Genomic DNA, 20,626 nt, shown 5'->3' with positions numbered 1-20,626 from the left:
TTTGTTCTTTCTCTGATAAAAAGGGCTAAAAATTTGAGTTAGCTGAAATTCAAAGATCCACATTATATTGCTAGCTTTTTTGGTATAAAATAAATAAGTGCATCATGAAATTCAATAAAAGTTCTAAGTGTTAAAGAAATGTGCAAAGTTTGCTACATTTTGAGAAATAAATTGAAAGATCTTCTTCCATAAATATGGCAGCAGCTCCGAGAGTCTACAATCGAGTGATTAAATAATGTATTATTAATATAATACAACGATATAAAGAAAATAAATAGAATAGATTACTACAGAAAAGATTAATCTTATGTTTATGGTTTAAATGCAAGTTTGATAATTTAAAAAAGCTTAAAATTTTCAGTCAGAAATAATCTGAAATCACTGTAAAATTTACCGAATAATAATAACGAATACACTGCATTTTGTCTGTAAAGTAAAATCTACTTCTCTTTGTGAAATGTAAATAACCTCTTTCCATAAAATTTACTAAGCGCTGAAAACTACTATTACTACTACTAATAATAATAATACACAAAACAGCATTTTTTATAAATTATTTTATTCCATTGGTACAATTATTTGAAATACCAGTATTAAACTAATCATTACATTGAATCAACTTCAGAGAACTGTCTTTCAGTTCATCTAAAGAGTTTATTTTTCTTACATTTATTCTTTAACATGCAAAATATTTCTGCATAACTTTTAGATACATGATTTAGAAAATATTTCCTCCAAGGAAACACATGTTGCAAAAACATATTTGCATTTATTCGCAATAAAATACGCTAAGTATAATAAGTATTATTACCTTCTCACTTATGTACCACAAAACTATTTTCATGATAAACTAAAAAAAAAAAAACATAAAAAAGAAGAAGAAATTCACCTCAAATTTCCTTTTGTTCGATACAAAACGTTTAAAAATATAAGAAAAAAATTTTAAAGTAAATAAATTGTTTTTTACTTGCAGGTTAATAAACTGTGAAAAGATTGGATATAAGTCTCGTTAAAGCACTCGTAACTAAATATTGTTATATTCCATGCTTAAAAATACAATTTCTAAATTAAAAATAATGCAGCATTAATGAAGTAAAACATTATTAAACGTAACACTTGAAGGAACAGAAAGAGTGTACGAAGTAATGAAAACAAAACAAATATAATAATTATTATTATTTACATTTGTTATGCTCTGAAAGAAAGCAATAGAACCCGTATGAGAAAGAAACGTGTGTTAAATATTCCCTCTCCAAGTTTTCAAAATACTCACAAGCACTTGTTTATGTATTTATTAACTTAAACTAGAGCCTTTCAAACTGTTATGCGTGTTTCATGAAAGGTACATTAATCACGCTTCAGAGTTAATGTAAATAATTAAATAAAATTTAATAAAAATTCATTATGAAATGAATCAATGTATATTAGAACTTTAAATTATCAAAATTTCAGATATTTTAAACTCTAATTATGAAGCTTCTAGACGCCGAAACTTTAAATTACGATAACAATGCCGAGATTTCAATTATCGAAAATCCAGGAATTATAAACTCTAGTTACGCAGTTATATATATTCGAAACTCAAGTCATCGGAATTTCTGCTATTCTGTTGTAAGCATTCCAGATATTAAAATACCCATAATCGGGATTTCAGGCATTCGAAATCCCAATTATCGGGAAAACGGATACCGGAAACTCTCATGATCGAAATTTCAGATATCCGAAATATCAGTTATCCGAATACCCCGAATTCTAGATACTTAACTCCTGTAATCGGAATTGCAGATGTCAAAAACTCTAGTTATACAGACTGCTACATCTTTTTAAAGCCAAGAAAAACTGCAGTTACAGCTAGGTACAGCTAAGGTAAATTTAAATGTTTCATTGAATCAAATGATGTAAAAAGTTAATATAGCTCAATACGTAATTTTAAGGAGTTGTTAAGATTAATTTAGGTGACTTTGCTTACAATGTTCGGAAAATATTGTATTCGATAAATATTATTAGAAAAGAAATACGAGTACATACTTATGAGAACCACTCATGATTTTAGACAGTTTTTCATTTTATAAACTAGAACAAATTAACGTTATTGCAAGGTCCCATTTTGTATTGTGTTTCGCTTAAAAAATGTCTTTTGTTTAATTTTAGAGCAAATTATTTATTTAAGGCTGCGTAAATTAAGAATAATTCTGTTGTTTTATTTTTGCTCAAGATTTAATTTGGTCATTAGGCAAATTTTATTTTTACTGTTCAATTTTCTGGAAAAGAAACATGCTTTGTACTTTGCTTTTTAGAAATAAAAATATTTTGTATTACTTCTGTAAAACATTTTTTAAAATAAAATAGCATAAAAAATTCCCTTACTTCAATTACAATAAATACAAATTTCACATCTGAAAAAAAGACAGCTTAGCTATCTGCATTTTCTGAATATTAGTATAATTCCAGTTATTCCAAATATCTGAAATTCTAATATAATTAACCGAAATTAAATAAAAACATTAGCAAGAACAGTCTATTTGTGATTAGCAGCTATCGCTGCATTCGGATTCAGTATACATGAAAGTAAGCACATAAATTTATCAAAAACTTCAGCACTCAAATCTTTCACAGAAGTTTTGATAAAAATTATAATGCAAAAATGATTAGAATCTAATGCATTGGGCATTTTGAAAATAACCATTTTAGAAATTTGTATTTCATAATATGTTCATTAGTGGGTTAGTTGTAGAACAATTTACGTCTGACACTGTGCCAAAGACAACGGAATAGCCTTTAAATTCTTCAAAAATATCTTTAAGAGTAAAAAAACCGGCATCATCGTCGGCCCGGCAGCTATTTTAAATTTGGGACACTTCACTGAAGAGAAAATAGACTTCACAAATATTTTACTCAAGGTCTACGTGCTTCGTTGCCTTTGGGTATTTGTATTAAAGGTCAAAAAGTGATGTCCGCTATGAAACTTTCATGCAATATTCTTTCCTTCTTTAAAATATATTCTACAAGCTTAAAGGATTCAAAGGCGTAAAAATTGTTGGAGAAGTTAAAGCAACAAGAATTAGCGTAATATTCATAAATTTGCAAGATTAGTTTCGAAAGTTTAAATGCACATGCTTCATCCTCGACTGTAGAATGAATATTGCGTTGATTTTGTTGCTTTAAATCCTCCAATAATCGTTATTCGGCGCGCTATTTTAACTCAGAAAGGCATACAAAAATAAAAGTTGAATGTTTAAAATGCATTTTAGTGATAAAAACTCGGACTTGATTCTAAATTTGAACGAAACATAAGCTTCAAGTCACTTCAACGAAGCTGTCCTTATGATGACGTAAATGTTGAAATTTCTCAATGCAAAATTTTAAATGCATTTTGAATTCCTTCATCATTGCAGGTATCATCTCGTTTTTCAATATTCAAGAATGTTCTCTCTTGTCTAGACATCTTGAACTGCAAAGAACTCCACGGGATGATCTATAACGAAGCCCATTTCTCGAATCCAGGGAAAGTTGAGTTGTTGACACTTTGTTTTGCCTGTCATGGAATTGGATGTGAGCTAACCAATTAGCAGTTTGTGTGAACTTCATTGAAATCTGAAAAATCTGCAGCGATGACAAAGTTTATGCCAGAATAACTGCAGCCCTTCAGTCAGTTGGACAGACGCATCAACGAGGAGCTTGAAGACCGTGCCTGACTTGTTGGCAAACCATCTGCAGTGATGAATGGGTTAAAATTAGTTCTTTGTTCTAGAGCACCTTTTCGATGACAACAAGTGGTGAAAGCTAAAGAGCGTGCAAATTGTCGCATGATTTACTGGTCATGCAGGTTCTCCTCCAAAGTCTTTTAATGATGCATGTGGCTTTGTTGCGAGAATTTTGAGTGTTTCTCCCGCTTCTTTTCTTCTGTTTCTCTGCGATCTTTGCTTTTATGCGGATTTGGGTAATGATTCCAACTAATAGCTCATCTAGCTGATGGTTGATAGCAACAGAAGTTTCAATAAATTTGCATCCACGTTCTTTTGCCAGTGACCGTCCTTCTGTAACATTCAGAAACATTAATGTTATTCATAACAATCAAAAAGAGTTTTTCGTTCTTTCAGAAATAATTATGTTATTCATAACAATCAAAATGGGTTTTCATTCTTTCAGAAATACTTATGTTATTCATAACAATCAAAATGGGATTTCATTCTTTCAGAAACATTAATGTTATACATAACAATCAAAAAGGGTTTTCTTTTTTCAGAAACATTGTTATTCATAACAATCAAAATGGATTTTCACTCTTTCATAAACATTAATGTAATTCATAACAATCAGAAAAGGTTTTCTTTCTTTCAGAAACATTAATGTTATTCATATAATCAAAATGGATTTTTTTTCATTCTTTCAGAAATATTAATGCTCCATAACAATCAAAATGGGTTTTCATTCTTAAATAAGAACAATGTAACTGTATTTTTAATTCTGCTCAAACACTTAAATATAGTTAAATGAAATTAAATTTTAAAATGTGTACTATTATATTATGAAGAATTTCTATGCATGTTTGTAAGCGTATACATTTGTTTTTTCCTCGGGCTGTGATAAATGGCGGCGCGCCTAGGGCTACCAATTTTTGAACGTTCATAGTTGTCTACACGAACATGTGTCCATCGAAGTCTTGTGAAATGGAAGTGAAAAAATGTTTAAACCTGATATATAAACCAATCGTTTACTAATTTTTTTATGAAAGCTAGAAAAATGTAAGAATAGGTGTAACTAATTAAAAATGATAAAAACTGAAAAATAGGAATAATACTAATTAACTATAATTATCTTTTGTTTAATGTTTCAAGCAAAACTTTTCAAGAGCTTAGTATTTAAGACATAAAACTAGAACTATTAATGAATGGCGATATGTTTCGTTCTTCTTGATATTAAGCGACTCTAACCGGTATATGTATATATGACAAACTAAAATTTTGAAATAAGATTCAAATAAGTTCAAAAGACCAGAAGATATGCCAGGAAATATGAATCCTCTTCCATTTTCTAATATTTGTTTAATTTTGCAATTGTTTTACACCGTGGTTTTGTTAATATTTGTCCTTTATTTTTTCATTTTAACCGAATTTTTTTTTACTAGGATAGAAAACATTCGAAAACATGATACTTGTGAATGTTAAAAGCATCCAAGCGTTATTCAAAAAGAGACAAACTTCAAAATTTATTCAAAGGAAAATTGAGGATATATAAATAAGCATCACAATCAATATACGTTAATCGTCCGGGAAGCAAACATTCGACAACGTGATATTTAGATCAAAATGTCCATGTATTGTAAAGTATTATAAAAAATAAGTTATATGTATGCACGGGTTACTTTCAAGAAATTTCATGTAATACTGAGGATAAGTTATCAGCGTTATTTGAAAAGCGACACACCACAAAAGCAACTTGACGTAAGCGTTATGAGTGTTATAAAAATAACTTACTGTAAATGCTATAAGTGCTATAAAAACGTTATAAGTATCACATAAACAATCTATAAGCGTTATAAGATTTAAAAAACAAGCTATCCGTGCATTATTTGAAATGTGATTCGCTGAAATAATAATTCAACGCAAGCGTTATACGTGTTATTTGAAAAGTGATGTACCACAGGCATCACAAACGTGATTCAAGGCAATAGTGATAATAACTTATAAGCGTTATAAGTAGGTAAAGAGAATTATTTAATCTCTTTTAATTATTTCAAAGGCGAAGTACTTATAAATGATTTTTTAAGTTTATGAGTTTTAAAGAAAATCTTATTTTCTAAACACTTTGTCAGTAACATTTTATATTTTCGTCGTTTTAGCCTCACGTATCAATCTAATTAGCATACGTTACTTATCCAATTATTCATTGGAAAAATTATTTTTCAACAATGAATAATCCTTCTTTTACTTCCAAATAAAGGATAACAAGGAAAACAATGTGAGGTAAGGATATCGTAGCCTTGAAATTAAAGAATCAATACTTCACTTTCATATTATTTCACTACTGTAGCATACTTTAAAAATATAGAAAAGTCTTCCAGTTAATATGTTTTTATTATTCTAGTTTAAAAGGCGGGAAAGAATTTGTTTTATCACTTGTGACAATTTCAAAATTTTGTAAGGAATATGTTTTTATATTTTAAAAGCATGAATGTCAAACACTACGAAAAATTGAGCGTTTTCGAAAACTCGCCAAAAAACAGAAATTAAATTTAAAATTTCATGCAAACTTCATTTACGTTCCGCTCTATTCGATGGTGCAGACAATTAATTTTTGAATTTTTTTATTTCTTTGTTAAACGAAGATATGTGAGAATAATCTTTTCAGTATTAAATTTTAAAATAAATCTAAAATCGAATTTTGAAAAACAAAAGTCGCTTCACCGCACTGTCTTCACAAACAGCTTATCTACGAAATTTGAACTCGACAGTTTACCATAAACTAGTTTAAAAATCGGTGACAAACTTTTAACCACGGTAACAAACACCATGATTGAAGTAAATAAAGACTACAAAAATGTGGGGAATTTAGTATGACTGAATTTAATGTAATTATTCGTACCCTCATTGAATGAAAATTTATCGAAAGTAATATTTCTTGAGAAGAATAATTGTTTGATGTAATGAATGTTAGTTAAACTTCGGGGAAGGGGAAGAAAGTACAGCAACTTAAACTGGCTGGAGAAGAATAAATTTTGTGTTCTGAATTTTTATAAATATTCATTTGCTTGCTGAGTTTTATAATATAGGAAATATTATATTCCAGTGAAAACCAAAAATAAATTAGAAATAAATGCGGCAAAAATCAGAAATAATTCCAACTGAGATAACTGAGGTAAGTAGAGTTTAAAAGAAATTGCTTGTGGGCTTCATCTAAGAAACTGAAATTGATTAATAACTTATTAAAGTTATGTTACATTATTTCAGCTATTTTTAGAAGCGTAAAGTTTGTAGAGATATTAGGTATTTTTTTAAAGCAGAAGACATAAAAAATGAGCAAAGCTCTCGCCGGGACTCGAACCACGGACCTCTCGATACGCTCCGAGCGTGCTGACCATTACACCACGAAGGCATGTTAAGAAGACGGCAGAAATACTAGATAAGCTAGTTCGTAGGAAAACTTTCAATTTTTTTTTTTTTTCCCCATGATAATATTTCACTTTGGGATAAAAAAAATACTTTTTTACATTTTTTATTAGCCACGCATTACTCATAAAAATAAAACGATATTATTTTTAGTTCTCCATATACATACCAACAGTTGTGACGGTTCGAAGCCTTGCAAGGTCTGTTTTATTTCCCACCAAGATAGCTGCCTTTGATCCAAAAGTAGTCTCCAGTTTAGACAAAATCTGACGAGCTTGGATGTAACTCCTGCGATTGGTTACTGAATAGATGATGATGTAAGCATCTGGACCACTTTCTTTGTCACGTCCCTGAAAAACATTGACCAAAAAAAAAAAAAAAGAAAGAAAAGAAAAATCTGAAATGTTTCAGATTTTAAATTACGTCCAAAGGGGCGTTTTTTAACATTTTGTGTGTTACCTTTCTTTATTAAATATCATGTTCCTCGCACTTAAACCATAAGATCCAGTGCAACAGCAATATCGCAAAATAGTTTTAAAACGAGCATATCTTTAGAATTTCCGATACAGAGACTCACGCGCTGGAGATAAAAATGTTTTTTCTGCACAACGTTGCCATTGCTCGCTTTGAAATCCTTGAGTTTGTTAATCAAAAATTCGTCAAAGTTTTAAAAAATAGGAAATCGATCATAAAACAAATTTCAAATTTCAAATTTGGTCTTCCACATGCTCATATTCGTTGGAGGATTACGTTATTCAAAATTCGATGACTCTATGTACCGTTATTTTATGACAATGTGAGAAATATACATACATTTACGCAGATTTTCATTATTTAATTTCTTCAAATATAATGCAGGACTCTAACATTTTATGGCAACAGTTTGAAAAGTGAACCGACATTTATCCGTCCGACGCAAAATGCCAAAACGAAACTAATAGTCCTTCGGGATTCAAATCCCTTTGGACTAAAAATGATAAAATTCACTAATGGGAAATCTACAGAAAATGATATGTGTTTTTACATAGTTAGTCTACTGCATGTAAACCATATATATTAAAGGAGCTAAAAATATGTATTTCGACTTCTTTCCTGCTAAGTAATTTTCATGCAGGATTCTACAAATTGCTTTGCGTGGAGCCACATGTCTCAATAAAGCTGATGTTTATGTTTTTGAGCTTTTTTAGGTTCTAAATCTTGGTTTATTATTTTATCTATTACTGCTACAAATGTATTTAAAGATTCTGTAATTGATTTCTGCGTCATCGAGTTTTCTCTTGTTACCAACACTTAACTTACGTTCTTAAACAATGGACTAAAAATATTTCTCTTCAGAAAGCATAAAATCAAATTCTTCAATTCACAGCTTGTTTACGAGCGACATTTTGAAATAAGAAGGAATTTAAAAGTAGCAGACGATATTTCAAATAGCGAGCTGCTGCCAAAAAAATTTATTAAAAAATATTTGCTTATCGAAATCGTTCCAAATATGTGTAAACACTCTCTGTGTAAATAAACACCCATTGTTAAGTTAACCGTAGTTTTTCTGTGCGCGCTTTTTTTTTTTTTTTTTTTTTTTTTCACTTTCTAATTGTTTGGAAGTTTTAAGAAGGTAATACAACAGTGCTTTTCAATTTTCTTTCAAGAATTCGAAATTAAATATATTAGTGTGGCAAAATAAATAAACAAAAGTAAAAAAACAATATTAATCACAAAGTAGAATAAGTACATCAAAGGGGTTTTGATTGGGCTTATAAAAAGATTCGAACTCTGGAGCTCTTGACTGCTAGCTGTACTTGCTTTCAGCTACACACCGAAACCATGCGACAAGGAAGGCAATATTTTACATTTAAAGGGTGGCAGGGGAGAAGAGTATTCAATCGTCAAAACCTGGTAGTGACGAATGATCGTCCACCGCTTTTTAGTTCGGCCACAATTTGTAATTGCTTTGGTTTTCTAGAGCCAGGGAACATGAGAACTCTTCGACGCGCTGCCCGGACTCGAACTCCACTAACTAGACTTCGGAATCGAACTTCTTGATCATTCGGACTTCCTTCATGGCGTAATCGGTGTGTAATTCGTGGTGTAATTAGACGTGCTTCCTGTTACGCCATGAAGGCATGTGATAAGTAAGGAAAATATACCTTACAAATTAGCCAAACAAAAACCTATTCTTCGTACTTTTTGTATATTGTTCTGTTCTTATTACTCAAATATATCCTATATGCTCACGGATAAATGCAAATAAGGTAAGTCTTGATTTTATTGTATAGTTTATGGAATTTCTTAAATTTTTTAAGTACGCAAATTTATACGTTCATATATATACACGAACGACAATTCTTCTATTTAATTAAAATTTGTAACGCAAAAGTTTCAGTTGTCTGTTTCGGCGAAACGCGTAATGGAGTTAGCTTAATTCGACGTCCAGCTAGAAATTTCCCTTGAAAAGCCAGGTTGAACTTCGGATTAAGCTAATTTGCCATTTTCCTCCTTGTATTTTTGTATTTTTTTTATATGTTATGTTAGTTTTATGTTTTACTTGTACCATCGATTGGTTTTTCTATGTTTTAACTTTACACTTGTCACATCGATTGGTATTTACTGTATTTTTTGCCGTTACTAGTTTCCAAAGATTAGTATTTTACTTTGTTTAATTTAACGTGTAGCATATTTTTCACCCTTCAATGACATTGCTTTTTTAAAAAAAAATCTGTTGAACTTTTCTTGGAGCTACAGCTCCTGGTAACATTTTGGCGAGCTTTCTACAATTTTTCTTATCTTTAATTTTGCAGCATATTGCGCAAAAACATTATTTAGACCAAATTGGTCTTACGTTATTGTACTAACTACCTTGCTTGTTAATTATATATATATATTTAAACAAATTTAAATTTAAATTTGAACAAACACGTATAAAAGTAAAAAAGCAAATTTAAAGCCAAAATAAAAAAAAAAAAGCCAAAATATTTTTTAAAAATGTGCAAACATATAAAAGATTTAATTCTCAAACTAATCTACAATATCATTTAAATTCAGAAGCATAAGCAAATCAAGTGCAAAAACAATCCATGAAAATAAATTCACTAATTTAGCAAATTAAAATTAAACCAAACAATTTTTTTAAAAAATGCATAAGTGAATGACTGTTGAGTAGGCAGGAGACAGACTTATCAAGGGCTATTTTTCTTTATTTTGGTTTTTGCTTTTTTACTTTTATACGTGTTTGTTCAAATTTAAATTTAAATTTGTTTAAATTTAAATTTCATTCCTTGCAGCAATGGCGCAAGGAATATTTAATTTAATTTGTATTTAAATTACATTTATTTAATTAAATTAAATTTATTCTTTTGATATATATTTTTACGAAATGTACAGGCGCGGTAAGATTGCTTCCCCGCAAAGCAGATGTAGGGTTGCCATAAAATGGCAAGGGAAGGCAGGGTTGCCACATTTGGCGAGAAATAGCCCATTTGGCAACAAAATTGGCGATATACCATGGACGGTTGGAGAACCTTCTGGACGCCTATTCTATGATCACTGGATCTGTCTACAACTTGAGCGAACAATATTGACTCAAAAGAACCGGTATGGACAGCCATCACAACTTATCGGAGAAAGCCATTCTGTGGTCCTCAGTTGGAGGGCGGGTGGGTCCATTTAACTTTACTGGAAGGGGACAAGGCTTCAAGGAGCTTTAGACCAATCGCAGTACAGACGAGTGACGAAATTTATAGCGCGCGCTGGCTGAAGTTCTAAGAATATTCTCCCATTATTTCACTAACTCACACGCTGCATTTGTAGTTCGAAAAAAAAATTGCACAAAACAGTATTATGATCAACACGCAGTAGAATATGCTGCTGTGTTATGTGAAAGAAAATCTCGTTTTTTAATGGGAAAGTTAACGCAGGAATTTAGAGGTAAGAAATAAAGAGTGATATGGGATACCATGAAAGCAATGGTAAATAGATAAGAGTAAATGAATTAAGCTTACTTCAAATCCTTTTAGAAATAAACAATTTTAATTATTTAAATTTATAATATGATTAATTTGCATTACAATCTAATAGCAAACTAAGTTTTTTTCTTTTTTTTTTCCCATGTTTACATTAAAACTGTTTTCCCGCAATTTATTTTACAGTTACTATTCGAAAAATATTTCTTTAAATAAGAAATTAGAAAGAAAATATTTCTTTCTTAATATTTCTTCCCTTTTTCTTTTTCTATGAAAATTATTTCTTTCAGGAAAAGAAATAAAATTCATTCGCTATTACAGTATGGCCGATTGCTGCTGCATTCAATTATCACACACGCATCAAAATGCTTTATTTTAAATAATTTATTCTATAATTAACATGAAAGAAAATATTTTTTCAATATAAAATATATAACCAAAATTAAACTAATCTATCCTGTATGTGTGATTAATTCGTTTTGCAATTTTTGTCACACAATTACTAATACCTTTTTTTCAATATTACATTGCTGTTATTTTAATTTTGTATATAAGAACTGCTCAGTTTAAATATTCTTCCTTCTCAAAAGATTTTGTTCTGTGAAAATAATTAAAAGATAGTAATATTTTCACAATGGAAGTACTAAAGTAAAAATAATCAGTGTAGGTCTCCTGCAGTTCAAGTCCTTATCAAACCAGCGTTTCGACACATTTTAAATAGAAAACTAATAATAATCAATATCTCTTTTACAATATAAAAATGAGAATGCTATGAACAGTATTTTTATTTATTTATTTATTTATTTATTTAAGTTTGCAAAGGAACAATGATTTTTTAATACTATAATAGGTTACAAAAGTACTATTCCATGAACAAACCCTCAGTCTTATAGCATTGTTACTTTATAGCATAATACAATAATAATACAGTATAATTCTGCTAACAAGCCCACCAGCCGCCGAGCGGTAGAGTCGCTGAACGCAGGTAGTTTGGTCCGAGATTCGAATCCCGCGAACGAGCTGGACGGCGTTTTCGTGGCTTTTCCCATGTGTAACGTGTATACGAGCCAGTTTCCCTTAGAAAGTCCTCACTTAGAAACCAGTTTTAAAACGTATTAAAATTACACACACACACACACAAAAAAAAAAAAAAAAAAAAAAAAATCTGAAGGCTTTCAGATTTTATATTACTCCCAAAGGGCCATTTTTTTAACGTTTTGCGTGTTACCTTTATTTATTAAATATCATGTTTTTCGCACTTAAACCATAAAATTCAATTCAACAGCAATATCATATAATTTTAAAAAAGCATATTTTTAGAATTTCCGATATATAGTCTCGCGCGCTAGAGATGAAAGTGTTTTTTGCCATTGCTCGCTTTGAAATCGTTGGGTTTCTTAATCAAAAACTCATAAATGCTTTACAAAGTATGATATATGAAATGGATAGTAATACAAATTCCCAGTTCCAAATTTGGGCCTCCAGATGCCTATATTAGGATGGAGGATTACGTTATTCAGAATTTCATGGCTCTAGGTACCGTTGTTTTATCACAGTGCGAGAAACATTCATACATTCTGCAGATTCCTCATTATTTAATTTGTTTAAATATAATAGAGTGCGATAATACTTGGTGGCAACGATTTGAAAAGTGAAACGCCATTTATCGTGAAACGCCACAAAATGGCAAAACGAAATTAATAGCCCCTCTGGGCTAAAACTTATTTTTAAAAGTATCACACTAGTAGTAGTACAACTACTGAAAAAAAATATTATAAATCTATTTTATAGTTTTATAATTATTATTATTATTATTATTTTAAATTTTTATTTTAGTGTGAATTTCGCGTAATAATGAACGACATTTTTTGTGTTCACAGTATTATTCGTAAGGTATTCAACTGTTAGATTTTAAAGTAAACGTAATTCTTGCTGTACATAAATCGAGTAGAAGCTTATCGGATGTCTATATTTGTATTAAATGAAGAAGGTTTATGTGCTTGATAAACTTATTATCTTCTACATTTTTAAAGCGTACAATTACAATTTATATCTATAATTTCAGGAATAGTATAACCTTTCTTTCAGTAGAAATTGCGTTCTTGTTTTCTGAATGTGGCTCCAAATACTCTCTCAGTTCATCCCAAATTAAAATAACTATAAATTTTGGCAATCTGAAATACGCAATGAAAAAATCTTTTGGCAAAGCAAAAGCATCAACATATTTTCTATAAATTCGCCATCGATTCAGAGATCTACGACGGTATTCTTCGTTTAAATATGAAAAAAATCAGCGGCGAAAACACATACAAAGCCATTGTCTACTTAGTACGTCAACTGGACAACCCTGATTGACGACGCGGCAACACTTTTTCACGCGCTTTCGAGAACTTCCGTACTCAGAGAATATAGGATGTTGGGCAGACCTGTTTTTTACTAGCAGCGACATCTGGCGGCCCACAACTTGCTGTCGACTCTCGTAGCGTAGAATAACCGTCCTGGAACGAATTCTTACCAGTTTAGTCCAGAATGTTCCCGAACACAAGCCGAAAGCTATATAAACCCTGCTGGTCCACAGTCAGGGAGTGTGTGTCCCTCATCGAGAGTGTGTCTCGTCTAGCGAATCAATCCCTGCGGAGTCGATCGTGTTGACACCAACGAGATATATACTGGTAGAGAGCTTATAGCAACCTCCGACTGGTTCCAACATTAGTGTGCACGTGACTGCTGGTCGAATTCCGAAAGTCCGGAAATACTTTACATTCATTTCTATGGGACGAAAGACACCTGCTCTGCTTGGTCACATAAAATTTAATAAAAAATGGTTATCCGCTGCAGCGCCTATGGATGTAAAGAAAGTTTTGTAAAAGGGGGACCTGTAACCTTTCATAGCTAAGTTAAAACTGCATGATTCATTATTTTATTTCCAGTATTTTTGTCATTTTACTATCTCTGTTGAATTGGTTGGAAAGTTTCAGCCATATTGTATAAGAAAATTGCCGCTGTATATGACATTTTCAGCATGTATTAATAGCATCAAAATGTAATAAATACTGTGACATTATTTACTGGAATCACCTTTTACAAATAATTGCATTTTATGTTCTTTTTCCGTGTACTCCGTTGAAATAAAAAGCTGCGCCAAATGGCGCTAACCTTTTTTCGCCAAATCGTACGCGTTTTGGTTTCATAAACTGCCTGCGATAAAAAAAAAAGAAAGAAAAATGCTATTATTATTAAATTATTGAGATAAGATTGTGCGATATGTTTACTTTGTTAAAAAAAAAAAAGAAAAGCTAATTCAAAATCTATAAATGAGCTGAAAATTTGTATACTAGTATATTAGCTAATAATGCATGAATAAATCCTAATTTTTTTTAATTTAGCTAATGCATAAGAATGATCTGGTAAAGCAGGAATAAAGTGGCAGTGAATTCGAACTCACCAAACATTATAAGGAATAAAATGCTATTAACTCGTTAATGTCAACAGATTGCGTATACTTAAAAGTGCCACCTATTTATAAACTAATCACTTCAATATTTGATTGCAGAGTTTTTGCTTTCATAGTAATATTTGTTTAATTTAAGATTTTTTAAAAACCTTTTCCTTTAAAACTATTTTTTAGCAACATAAATATATCATAACTATAGAATTTTCTTTAATTTATAATGAAGATTACGTGTGTATTAAGATATTTAGTAGGAGTTAAATTTAAAAAAAAAAAAAAAAATTCTTGAAAACAGGCCTTAACTTTTTGTTGCATACAAACAGTATATATATATAGTTTGTAAAAAAAAAAACCCATCAAAACTATATCTGAGTGAACTTTTGCAGGTTTGAATGAGGCTTTCATCATTATATCTTTACTAGTTTTTACTTTCTATTCATAAAAGCTTTTTTTTTTTTTTTCTTTTCTGTGAAACAGTCAGTTTCATTAAAGCCCTGTTGTTAAAATAAAAGCATGTATTTTTAATTTGTAGTTTGTATTTTATTTACACTGTTTTATGTATTGATTTTTTAAAAGTAAATATCACATTCTTTATATATCTATAAAGATTTCTATGGTTTTACAAGCTAACTTTTTTTAAAAAAATTTATATAAAATCAAAAAAAAAAGTGAAATTTCTCATATCAGAGCCTTACATAGGGTATTGTATTTCATAAAGTTCTTCATGTAGTATATAATAATGTGTAGTTTCTATATTTGAGCCAAATTGTGTGTTTTTGTTTTAAAAAGCTCATTACTTATTCACATATCAAAAATAGGAAATTTGGAATATACTTGACTACCAGTTTGAGTAGGTGATTTTTGGTATTTGTTCCCGATATATTTATAGTAAATACTATATTTAAATGCACATTTTCGTAATCTGTTTATTTAATTGGGATAGAGGAATAAAATATAATATGTATTGTCATGTTTGAATTTATAATTCTGTAATAAAATTCTATTCTGGAAATGTACATTTTACAGCTGATGTGCAAAATATGAAATCTTACTAAATTTAATGTATAGCAGCATACAGTTAAGGCAGTAGCTTCCAAGTTTGCATGAAATTATTTTCTAGACATTGCTAAGTTTATAAGCACTTCAATATGCAAGTAACTGAAAAAAAAATGAGCATTTACAATCAGTGAAAGATTTTTTTAAAACTAAACATTTTATTTACCATCGTAAATTTCCAAAATGCAAGTACTATTGGTAACACTGAAAGGTCAAAGGTAAATGAAATTGTTCCGAAAACTATTTCTGACTTTAAATTAAGTAAAATTATGTTAATTTTACTTAATTTAAAGAAAGTAAAATATTTTTCTATAATAAGATTTCAGTATAATTTCTCTTTTTGTATCATAAACTATATTATAACTTTGAATAGTTTATAGTTCCAGCTGAAAGTTAACAGCCTGTAAGTATATATTTCATGAATAGCATAAATACATACAATGTGATTTTCTTTTCTCTTTAGGATGGAATGCATTAAAAATAAACGAGATTTTTTTACCTTCTCAAATATTATAACAGTAGTGCAATTAAGTTTTAAACATTATTCAAAATTAAAGTTTCCTCTCAATTTTTTATTATTTATTTTAGATTTTCTTCCTAAAATTATTTAACTTAAACATTTTAAATAATGGCACAAATAATTTAAAGCGATTATTAAAAATATAGATAAAATATTCAGGAAAAAAGGGGTTAAGTTATATCCAAAAATACTCGTAAAAAATCGAATAACCTAATTCGAGGCCGTTGTCTGCCGACTGCCAGCAAACGGGAAAAAAAAGCACTACTAGCCATATCAGAAGCACGCCAAACTGGCGATAAACAGCCTAAGCTATCACTCCCCAAGAGCGCCAAGAGCTTAAGTCACGTGGTATATGTTGGAGACATCCTAGCAGACGAATTCTCTGTGGGTGAGCCGTCTACCTATTATATGAAGTCGTTGGTTGACACCCGGGCAGCGAGTGCCGAGTGGGCCGTCGAGTCCACTGAAGGAGTCTGTTAGTGTATCGCGGTTAGTGCATCGTCGAGAGAGCGTGTTGAGCTCCGGGAAAGACTGAACCGAAGAGTCAGGAGCTGTGCTCGTGTGTCGTCGAGTGCATCGCGAGTTTTAGCATGGAGAGTCTCGAGAGTACGTGGAGTTCCGAGAACGACCAAGCAGAGTCGGGAGCTGTACTCCAAAAAGCAGAGTCGAGTGCTTTGCAGGAAGCTGTCTCCACCGTGATAGCCTGATAACCTGAAGGCTGTGTCGCTGATCGTGTCAGCGTGTTTATAGTAGTTCATCGATGACTGTAAAACGTGTTTTGGAGCTGTCCTGACAATTATTGATAAATAAAGTGTGTTTCGATACTTCATAAAGTGTCGTCGTTATTCACTCCAAATCCACACGAACCCCGTACGAACGTGAAGGAAGAAACTAACGCAACAACTGGTGTCAGAAAAGGAAAGACGTAACAATATATATTAATTTTAGCCCAGCAGGCTTTTCGTATCAAAAAACACGATTTTGCGTTGTTTCACTTTTCATGCGATTCTGTTGCCATTCGATAAAATATGAGGTATTTATCTTTCAGATTTAATCTGTCTGTTACTGATTAACTGACACTAGGTTATTTAAAAACAATATCTGCAGTTCTAAAGAAGTTTCTAGTATTTAGAATAAACACTTACTTCATAAAACTTCCGGAACATTTTTAAGAGCTATGACTCTTTTATGAAAGGGAATTCTTAAGAAGATTTCTGTCCTTTCAACAAAGACTGACTGACAAAAATTATTGATGTCATTTAAGGATGGGAGGGCACTTTTCTGCTGGGTCTCCATTACGAAGGTTTCTGTCTTTTAAACCAAAGGCTGACTTGCACAAAAATGCTGGCAACTGTTAAAAGGTACAGTGACTCGTTTACGCCGGGGCTGTCTAACGAAAGTTGTGTTTTAGAACAGTAAAACCGACTTGAATAAAGGTGCTGATGATGGTACTTCATTCTGATGGTGTCTCTTAAGTAGTTTTTGCAGCATTCCACTCCATATAGGAACTAGATTTGAAGATTTTTGTATAGAAAAGAAGTATTCGTGTTTCTGCAAGAACACTGAATAATTATTTAAAAACGAATTATACAAATGTATATATTTCCTACTTCCTTGTACTAAATAAAGAAAGTATTCTAATAGCAAAAAAAAAAAAAAAAAAATCGGGTATCATATCTCAACTGAAATATCCATTTTGACCATTCCCGAATCCATTTGGAAGATTTTTTTGCTTGAAATCTGTACATATGGACAGAATAAACGACTCTTTTTACCGAAACGGATTATAAATGGATTTTAAAAGGATTCAGAAGGGATTTCTTGTGACGTCTGTATGTATGTATGTATCTCGCATTACTCAAAAACGGTTAGCCGTAAAATGTTGAAATTTTATATATGACACTGCTATAGCATTTAGTTGTGCAAATCCCTTTCTTGTTGCAATCGGCAGAGTTCCAACCACCCAACTTAAATGTCCTTAGCCAGCCTTTATTTTCCTAGTCGTTGGTAGTAGTCACATATTTCCAATTACAAAACTGTTTTTAATTAGGAGACTATTCATGTTTTGGCAATGACAAATTCTCAGATTTTTAACAAAATTAATTTTTAGTAAATAGCAAAATCTAACTATTCTACAGTCTCCCAGTTCCTATACTTATATTTGCGAAAGTTTTATGCTTGTTTTCGTTTTGCTATTTTATGTCGAAACACTCTGAATGTCCATGGAATGTTTTATAATCGATGTCATGTTTTGTAAAAGTTTCACGAATTTTTGATTAACAAACTCGAGGATTTCAAAGCGAGCAATGGAAACGTTGTACACAAAAAAAAAAAAAAAAAAAAAAAAAAAAAAAAAAAAAATTATCTCCACCGCGCGAGACTGCGTATCGGAAAAGATATGCTCATTGTAAAATTGTTTTGCGATATTGTTATTGAACTGAATTTTATGGTTTAAGTGCGAAGAACATGATATTTAATAAATAAAGGGAACACACAAAATGTTTAAGAAATGCCCCTTTGGACGTAATTTAAAATCTGAAACCTTTCTGATTTTTTAGTCATTTTTATTTGTTTTTACATACTGGGCAATTAAGTTAGTATAGTTCGAGAAAATAAGTTTAAATGAAATGCAGCAAAAAAATGCGCACTATTCAATAGGCGGTACAAGGAAGTCACGTGGTATTCCAATCAGATTTTTTTTTATTATTATTATTTAAAAGTTTCAAATAAAACTAATATTTAAAAAACCGTTTCACATATTTTTCTTTAAAGAGTAAATTCTTAAAATTTAGGAATCTTTTCCAAATAGTAGCAACAAAAGCAACTGAAGGTTAAAGTGTTAGTAATAAGTCTTATGTATGAGAAAGTAAAACGTTCTAAAACCACAGGCAGCATTACTTTTATAACAAGACGCAGCTGTTTTTCCCTTTAAAAGCTAATGCAAATATAGGTATATGAAGAAAGCTGATAAAAGCCAGAGTTGTTGATAAAAATTTTCCAAAAATACAGGCTGCTTTCATCAAAGCTTCATATTATCGACCAAGAGCGATACTTAACATGAAAGATACTGGATTGTTCTGAAGAAGTTGCCAAATAACACGTCTCTGAAGATGAAAGAAATTATCTTTGCCCCTACCTTTTGCTCTGACGCAAGTAACCTAAATGGTGGTTATAAATGTAAACTTTTCTTAACTTACCTCGGTGAATAAACACATATGCGACAAAAATATGAACTTTCAATTTATGAACTTTCCAACTTAATGACTCATGTGTTTCCAACTTAATGACTCATGTGTTTCCAACTTAATGACTCATGTAATAAGCATGTGAGATCATACTTCTTGCTGGATGATTCTTTAAACTCTGCTGCTTATACTGGCTTGTTTTCAACTGATTTTGGCTTTTTATCACAGTTACAGAATTTAAATTGAACAAGTAAGCATATATGTAAGTAAATAATAATTAAAAGCATACTTCTGAGGTTTGGGATCCGATTCCAGTCCATCTTAATAACATATGTCACAAGACGTTTTAGCTTTCCAGAAGATGTAAAACTAAGTTTCCCTCATAAATGTAAGTTTTCTTAAAACAAATATATTATGCATGGAACATTTACGTTTTTTGTAAAAGTTTTCAAGAGGAACATTTCCTTTAAGAGTCTACTAAGAGTTTAAATTTTGTAGATTTTTAATAAAATAATCACCCGATAATAATGATTAATAATGATTTTTAATAATGATTTTTAATAAACCAATTGTTTGCCTTACGGAGTATCTCAAAATTCTTTTAGGGTCGAACTTTGTTACAAAGAACTGGCTTATAATGAACAAACGAACATTTTGATCACTTCCAGTTTTTATGGTGGTTGCCAAAAACATCGCGGAAGCGGGAGAACAGGGCAAGGCGAAAAACCTCATGGGAGAAAAGAAAGTAAAGAGAAAACATTGCAGTTTTAAAACATCGTGGTACAAAATATCGTCGTCGAAAATAAAGCAGTGCAAAAACTTCGCAGTTTAAAAACATCGTCATCGAAAATAACGTGGTAAAATTTAAATTACCTACAAATCATCGCAAAAATGCATTTTTGAGGTTTTAAAAGCTGTAAATGTATTTTCGCATAATGATTTGAAAGAGCAAGAAGAAAAGAGGGGTATTTTTACTTTTATATTTAATATTTGTGAATGAACTAGTAAATTTTTAGTGAAAAAGAAGGAAACTTGAGCATTTAAAAATTGAAAATAAGTAGAAAATTAATGCAACTTACAGCGCTTGGTAGAATTTTAAATTTACATAGTTAATTCACAAAGATCATTAATAAATTAATCTTTTTATAAAGTTTTTCTCATACGTTTTCATGAAAAATACAGCCTAAAAGTGCTTAGAAAAAAGGAAGATAAATATCTGCATGACGTTACTTCTATAAAAATTGCTTAGTTAGTTATCGAATTACTTTCTTTCACGTTTGTTAATCTGATTTCGTTTTGGTGTAAATTATACCTTGTTTTGTTTCCGTTTATACTTAAAGTGTCGTTAG

At 30.7% G+C, this 20,626-nt stretch overlaps 1 protein-coding gene across 1 annotated transcript in view; it reads right to left on the bottom strand.

The window, feature by feature from the left end:
• Window positions 1-539: 539 nt before the first annotated feature.
• The window catches only part of LOC118199386 (GTP-binding protein RAD-like), an 82,879-nt gene continuing 62,792 nt past the window's right edge, over window positions 540-20,626 (bottom strand). Inside the window, exons 3-4 of the mRNA XM_035371234.2 lie at window positions 7,279-7,459; window positions 540-4,037 (exon numbers count right to left, since the gene is read on the bottom strand). Coding sequence (XP_035227125.1) covers window positions 3,784-4,037; window positions 7,279-7,459 — 435 coding nt within the window. The 3' untranslated portion in view covers window positions 540-3,783. The remainder of the gene's footprint in view (window positions 4,038-7,278; window positions 7,460-20,626) is intronic.

This window comes from Stegodyphus dumicola, chromosome 3, assembly GCF_044657685.1.
Source record: "Stegodyphus dumicola isolate Sdum_Otavi_A_Nest chromosome 3, ASM4465768v1".
NCBI lineage: Eukaryota > Metazoa > Arthropoda > Arachnida > Araneae > Eresidae > Stegodyphus > Stegodyphus dumicola.
The sequence above is the reverse complement of the archived record's forward strand: the minus strand, read 5'-3'. Positions and strand labels throughout refer to the sequence as shown.